This window comes from Merops nubicus, unplaced genomic scaffold, assembly GCF_000691845.1.
Source record: "Merops nubicus isolate BGI_N331 unplaced genomic scaffold, ASM69184v1 scaffold5358, whole genome shotgun sequence".
NCBI lineage: Eukaryota > Metazoa > Chordata > Aves > Coraciiformes > Meropidae > Merops > Merops nubicus.
Window position 1 is genome coordinate 14281 of NW_008623533.1, and position 7732 is coordinate 22012.

Here is a 7732-nt window from a genome sequence, read left to right on the forward strand (position 1 = left end):
CCCTTGTGTGTAAATTGAGGCAATTCTGTTTGTAGCTATGTAAATACCAATGGGTCATAGTGGGTTTTCAATTTGAATCAGGAACAATTTGTACTATTGTTGTATAATTTGTACAAGTTTATACAGGTACAATTTGCTTCTATTAGATACCATGATTGATTTTTTTTTTTCTGTGAAACCAGAATAATCTTAGGAATAAGCTTCTTATTCTACTGTCAAGTTCTTTGTGCTTTGGAAAGTATGAGGGAGACAAAACTTTCTATTTCCTTTAGGTTTTCCCACAGTTCTTCTCATATTTGCCACATTATTGCTCTTGTATTTTGGGGGATCTATGCATCTAACACTTGAAGAAAATGAATCCTTGGAAAGCTTGAGCTCCTAATACAATACCTGCATTTATAGTCTATGGACTGAATAACTTTCCTAGGATTATACATCTTGGCTGCCCAGTTCCTCATACATGTGTGTACTTCTCTAAAGGCAAGGTATTTCTGAGGTAGTAGCTGCAGATTCTCTAAGTTCTTGACCCAGTTAGTGTTTCTTTTGAGTAAATCACAATTCAGCCTGGACAGGCTGTGGAGCAATGGGCTGAGGTCAGCTGTATGAGGTTTAACAAGGACAAGTGCTGTGTCCTGAACTTGGGTCACAACAACCCCAGGCAATGCTCCAGGCTTGGGGAGGAGTGGCTGGAAACTGCCTGGTGGAAAAGGACCTGGGGGTGCTCATGTACAACTGGCTTAACGTGAGCCAGCAGTGTGCCCAGGTGGCCAAGAAGGCCAATGGCATCCTGGCCTGGATCAGAAATGGTGTGACCAGCAGAAGCAGGGAGGTGATTGTGCCCCTGGACTCGGCACTGGTGAGACCACACCTTGAGTACTGTGTCCAGTTTTGGGCACCACAGTATCAAGAGGACATGGAGGTGCTGGAGCAGGTCCAGAGAAGGGCAACGAGGATGGTGAGAGGGCTGGAAAATATGCCTTGTTGAGACCAGCTGAGGGAACTGGAATTGTTTAGCCTAGAGAAGAGACTGAGAGGAGACCTTATTGCTCTCTACAACTACCTAAAAGGGAGCTGTAGTGGGGCTGGTGGTGGTCTCTTCTCCCAAATAACTGGTGATAGGATGGGAGGAAATGGCCTCAAGTTGCACCAGTGAAGTTTTCAGTTGGTTATTAGGAAGAATTTCTTCACTGAGAGAGTGGTGAGGCACTGGAACGGGCTGCCCAGGGAGGTAGTGGAGTCACCATCCCTGGAAGTGTTAAAAAAACGAGATGTAGCAGTTGAGGCTATGGTCTGGTGGTTAGGCAAATGTTGGAATGAAGGTTGGATTTGATGATCCTAGAGGTTCCTTCCAACTGTAGTGATTCTGTGATTCTATAATTCTGAAAGGAAATAAACTATAATTGCTTAGACCTAAAGCATCAGCTTTTGAAGTGGTGATGTTGTAGTCAGAATCCCCAAGGAAATACAGATTCTTGAGAAACGCTTCTCATCTGCTATTTTTCAATCTCTGAAGTATACAAATATGTTTGAAAAACAAAGTGTTTATGATTATATCTGCTTTTATAAGTTTAACTGTCATCAGCAAACTGGGCACAAGTAATTTTATCTACATTATTTTTGGGGAATCTCTGAGAACATAGGAGTGCTTCTGACCTAGTTAAACCCCTACTATGTTGAAAATTATTATTAAAAAGCCATCAATACTTCTTTGAGCCCACATACTCACTTGTTGCCCAGTAACCAGAAGGATGGAGCCTTCTTTCCCGTGTACCACTTGCCGATAAATGTGATCTAGAATTAAGAGTTCACTCCAGCAGTTCTGAAGCAACTTCATTTGGTCATCAACCTGTAAAGCAAATATGAACGTTGGTGGCATCACTTTGGGAGCAAGTCTTATATCACACTATGGAGTCAGTCCTTCTTTAATGATATAGTTAACATCATGAGAACAGAAATGCTGTCAAAACTTATTCATCCACAAAATTGCTATTCTCAGCTCAATAAACAGGGTACTGCTGAAATCCTTATCCATAAAATGTATAGAATATTTACTACTAATTACATTTTAGGAAAGCAGAACTACAGCACTGTTATGCAAAGCAATAAAGATGGTCTATTTATGAAATGCTCCTGGAAATGGGATATTGTTTTACCAAAAACAAGAATAGCAAAAAGTCCTTGAACCTCTGTTTCTAGAAGGAATCTGCAGATTCAAGGGCATTATTGCTGCAACAATCCAAGTCACAGGTAGGTCTGTTGCAAAGGAAAATGCAAAGAGAGGTAAACACTCCTTCAACTCTAGGTTGTGGTGCTATGAAAAAAGAAAACTTCATAAACAGAAGCTGAGCAGCTTCAGGTGTCACCATTAGGGCAAGAAAGGGCTGTGCACAAGGCAGTAGTGATTAGTGAGACATATCACTGACTGCATTTGGTAGTGGAAGGAACATACTGAGAACCCAGCACAAGCAACTCACATAAAGGTTTTGTCATTTGGGATGTACATACTATAGGAAAACAAAGTATATCACTAAACTGACTCCTGTTGCAACTGGATTACATTCAGTTTTATTCATTGTAAAGACTGAAAAATAATTAGGATTTCCATGGAAATGGAAGAAAAAAAAATCACAAATCTGTAGAAGGTGGACCATGAATTTAAGTCATGGCAAGCATCTATATCCTCTGGACCTGTTCCTACTGAATTTACTGATTCCTTCCTAAAATCAAATGAAGCCTTTGACTTCGGGTGTGTGTATAAAACAGTTGAGAGATGTGTGCATTAGCCTTGTTACAATTAAGTGTTTGGTGTGGATGTAGTAATAGCATGTAAATAAGGTAAAAGGACTCTAAGAACCTTCATAGATAACTCCTGAACAGATTAAAAATGCTATAAATTAGGAGAAGTAAAAAATAAATTAACAAAGAAAATATTTAAAGTGAGGGAATATCTAGAATTTCTGAGTGATAGAACTATTAAAATTGTTTTTCAGAGGTCCCAATTTCAATTGCTTTAGACTAGATTTCACAATGCACAGGAAGCTGCATTATAAAGAGCAATCTTGCATGAGCTGAATTAGATAATGCAAAAGGTACTTTCAGGCTTTACCAGCTATGACCTAATGAGTTTCTGAACTTTATTCTTTCAAGCTTGATTTCTGGTTGTGCAGTAGAGAAAGAAGTAACATTTGTAACTAATAGATTTTTTGGTGTCACACGTGACTGTTACCTAGTATTGTCTCCCTCTTGCCAGTCACTTGCCGTACAGTTTAGACTTTAACATCTTAAACAGTGAACTCTGTGTTTGCCTCCATTCATTTTAACTTCCCTTCTTCCCACTGACAGTCTTTCTCAGCTGTTCTTGTCCCGGTTTCTCACCCGTACATATCTGTCTCAAGTTATTCCCCTTTCCTGCATTGTGCAAGCAAATGAAATTAGGAGAAAAAGGGAGCAGATAAGTATAAAGGTATTGGTGAGAAAACGACAGAAGAACCCATGTGCAGCAGATCATGTTCTCCCACTCAGCCTGCACTGGGACCCTCAGATTTTGCTTTTGCCTGCTTTATGACTACAGCAGGTATCTGTGCTGGAAAACTGCACAACTCATTCCCTCCACTACTGCTTTACCTGGAGGATGACACATGAGGTTTCAAATGTTATTTTTATCCCACTCCCCCTTGTTCTTTAAAAACAAACAAACAAACTTAGCACAACGAAACCCAAGGAAAACTATATTCAAATGTCTGTGCCAAATTAATACCTTCAGGTTGCAAAATCAAGCACTGCAGAATTAGTTAATGCTTGTATTAATACTGTCTGTCCTATTCTTATTTTATCTTCAACCTGCATTTTCATTATAACAGATTCTAATGCATAGACACTAAAGGGCTGACTTAGTGTTGTTGACTCTCAGTTCAAATATTTCAAATGTTTTGCATGCTTTGGCTTTTCAGTATTAAGAATAATCTTTTATTACAGTTGCTGTTCTGCCCACAGTCACAGTTAGTGCATGAATGCTCAAATAACTCCTCTAAGCTACGTATGCGTTGGCAATAGAGAGGGTGAAAGAAAGAGGAGTGGACTCCGTAGGTGGATATATTACCAAGTCAAAGTGAAACTAGTGCTATCACAAACACAGCGTTGCTCAGTCCCTGTGCTGTCTGTGCCCATGACAATTCATTTCTGATCACAGAGTAAGGCTGATTCTGTATTGAAGATCTCTTCTGCCCACAATACATATTTGACTACAAATCCATTTCAGCTAAGTGACTTGTTAGCTCAAGAAAGGACAGTAAATTACTACATTGATACAGTCCCTACCAAAACTTGGGCCAGGTTTAAAATAAAGCATTATGCAAAGAAAATGTTTGAAATTTACAGTACAGTACTCTTGCTTTTCATGTAAAACTGTTTTGTGAACATTTTTTCCTCTGTACAACAAGGCATTACAAAAATCAAAGAAATGATGCTAACATGATAATTTCATCCAAAATTAGCATTTCACATAAAGCCATCAGCTTACATCTGAACAAAGCAAACTGTGAGACAGTTTAAACATTCAGCATCCAGGTCATACCAACTAATACCTGAATAAGAGGTCAAGCATTTGATTATATTATAAATGACATATTTCCAGCTAACCCATCTGTCTCAGTCACAGGCTTTTGAAAACAAACTACAATTTACAGGTCTGGCTTTCTGAAGGCCCCAACAGCAGCTTGTGTGCAATCAAAGCTTACCTCCCAAGCTTTATCATATCATTACCGACCCAGTGCTGTGAGAACAGTATGAGATGGCAAAACCACACACAAAATAACACGTTTTGCACATGGTCTGTTCCTGCTGTTCTACAAGACTTGTAAAACTAGCAACACCGAACATCTGCTTCTGGTTTACAAAACCTGCTCCTCCATATTCACTGTAATTTAAGAAGTGAAAACCTATAAAGTAGATAGCACAAAATGCACAATGCACATCCAAAACACAGTATTGCCTTCAGAAGACCACTAGAACCAGATGCTTTTGCCATTCGAAGAAAGCTAGTGGGGCAGCAGAGCGCTCCACAGTTTGCACTAGGAAGAAACACAGATGACATGGATTACTAAAATGTAGGGCAACTGATCAGCTGCAGCCATGTAGATGAGGAAAAACACATACTTTATTGCTGCTAATGAATCAAAAATGAAAAAAAAAAAACCAAAACAGATCACACTGAACAAAAATGGGAACACATCACTTCTTATGTTAGAATGACCTGGTAAACTTTATGACCTGTGTAACTTCGGCCAGAACACAAACACTTGTGTGTTTCCATGGCATGTCAGATGACTTGTAGGAGCATATTAGCTGGCAAAACAAAAAATCAGCCTGTCACCAAGACAACTATGTGCCTTAAACTGATCCTGAGGGCAAAGAGGCTTAAGTTTTGGTGACCAAAGTGGAGAGTGAGTTCTGAACAGGAAGGTCCCCTGCAGAAAAAGCACCTTGTGGACTTCAGTCTTCTGATTCCAAAACCAAAGCATCCTAGTCTGCTATAAACAGGGTAAGCAGGTGAAAAGATAAGGTCCTGTCACAGAGACAACTTAGCTCTGGTCTGGGACTTCCATATAATCAATATCATTTTCAGTCATGGTATACGTTGGATTAGAAACAAGCTCATAAACACCTGTTCTACTGACTAAACTCTGACGTTTTTGAGTTTGTTGAGATCTTTAAGAGTGTTATCAGTGTTTTAGAAACAAGAAGAAAGAAATGCCCTTTGTTCCAACTACTGGGAATGCTTATAAATAAAAAGTGAACATCATATAGCCAACAACCGGCTGCTGCAAGAACACTCTCCAAATTTGCAGCTGCTCCCTACCATAACAGAACATTGACACAAGGATATTGTACCCATGCCTTACCTAAGCAAGTTGTCAAACAAGATACCCATTTAATAGCTATCCAGCCTCGAGCCAAAGTGTGAGCGAATACTGTGCCCAGGTGGTTAAATTTAGGTCCTCTCTGGCCAGTGACATTCAGATGAAGGCACACCGGTGGCGTTAGCATAACCAGAAATTGTTGCTGAAGGAATAGCTTTTAAGGAAATATATGGAGGAAGCTAAGGGAGAGCATGTAACTTCAAAAAGAAATAGATTATTCCCAGCTTGCACAGTGGCATGAAAGAGTAATAATGTTAAGAGTATGAAAGGAGCAAAACATTACACTTGTAAAACTGCTGCTAAGTCACAAGGGAAGAAAAGAGGTTCCTTGATCTCTAGAGGTTCTTTCCAACCCCTAGTATTCTATGGTTCTATGAAAGAGAGTGACTAGGAGGAGACTTTAAAGGAGGGGAACGGAGAGGCAGTGTGGTGAGAGAAGGTGTAAAGAACTTGGATGTCAGGTAAAAACTTGAAGGTGAGGATGATGAGATTGGGTGAGATGCAGACTTAAAGGGTCTGTATGACAATAAGTGATGCTGCTGGAGCAGAGAAGGAGCAAGTACTATGTGTTAGAAAAGCAGAGGATGGTGATTGCTGCCAGCACAGGCAGAAGAGGTGAATGTGGGCATGCGCTTTGTCTACTCTCTCAGACAGTGAGGATACAAGCGGTCGCTTTCTGATAGCACTAATACATGGCAATAGGTAAATCTTATTTCCTATACAAAAATCCTATTTACCTATGCTTGCAGTGAGGACAAGGAAGCATGTCAGAATTTGCAGCTGTCCATAACCTTGTATCACACACTGTTTGGACTACTTGTAGCATATTCTCCAAGTCATAACCTGGAAGACAAATGGTAGTTGCCACAACCACCCAGAACCATCCCACTGAGATGGCTACTAACTACCAAGCTAGCCAGAATAAACTAATGTAAGAGCAAACTCATTATGCAAAAAGGGTCTCCAAGCATCTGGAGCACTGATAGGTGTATAGGTAGATACAGTGAACAAGATGCTGTGCAGTCAGTTTGCTGGTGCAGTATTGACTGACGTGTTTTGTGTACAGATGCAATTGCAGGATGCAGTGCACTATATTCTGATAAGGTTTTTAAGATTTTGTCCTTCCTGTGCTGACCTGGAAACATATGTTCAGCAACTTCATGGTAGAAATGTGCACGGTGTCAATATTGATTGACAATATTTTAGTATTGTGACCTCTGTGAAAGAAACCTTTGGTGTGCTCTCTCTCTTTCTCCACAGACCCACAAGGGAATCACTACCTCACCACCCACTTGCTGCAGCACTCGGGAAGGGCTGGCTGCAGCCTGCACGCTCCCCTTCTTGTCCCAGCCATTGGCCATCCCAGCTCTTCTCTGTAAAGCATCAGAGCAGAACTGCTGTGTGGCTGCGTTGGGAGCAGTTTGGGAGGAGTGGATGAAGGTAGGTCACAGTGCAGTAGGAGAGTCTCTGACCCAAACACGGAAGGGTCACTGTGCTCCCTACATTAGCTTACTCTTCAGTTTCACTACAAAATAGCGTTCCCTGTTGAAAATGTAAAAATAATCAGACTTGCGAAAAGAGAACGACAAAGAGTTACGCCTCGTTCACCAAATCCGTTGACCTTTGTTTCCCCAGGGTTTGACAGAACCTGTTAAAGGAAGCTGGTGGAACTGTGGCACTTCACTGTGTCCACTGTGAAAGATTCACATAGTGTTGCTCACCTGCACAGTGAACAACGTACTGTTAAATATCTGAATATAGTATTGAACACAGAATTCCCTGGCTGCGTACCTGAGTTCTTCCACTGCCAGCAG

At 40.6% G+C, this 7732-nt stretch overlaps 1 protein-coding gene across 1 annotated transcript in view; it reads right to left on the bottom strand.

Moving 5' to 3' along the window:
• The window catches only part of NR5A2 (nuclear receptor subfamily 5, group A, member 2), a gene marked incomplete at both ends in the record, with an annotated part of 50157 nt that overhangs the window by 11538 nt on the left and 30887 nt on the right, over nucleotides 1-7732 (bottom strand). Inside the window, one exon of the mRNA XM_008945093.1 lies at nucleotides 1727-1846. Within this exon, the coding sequence (XP_008943341.1) occupies nucleotides 1727-1846 (120 nt within the window). The remainder of the gene's footprint in view (nucleotides 1-1726; nucleotides 1847-7732) is intronic.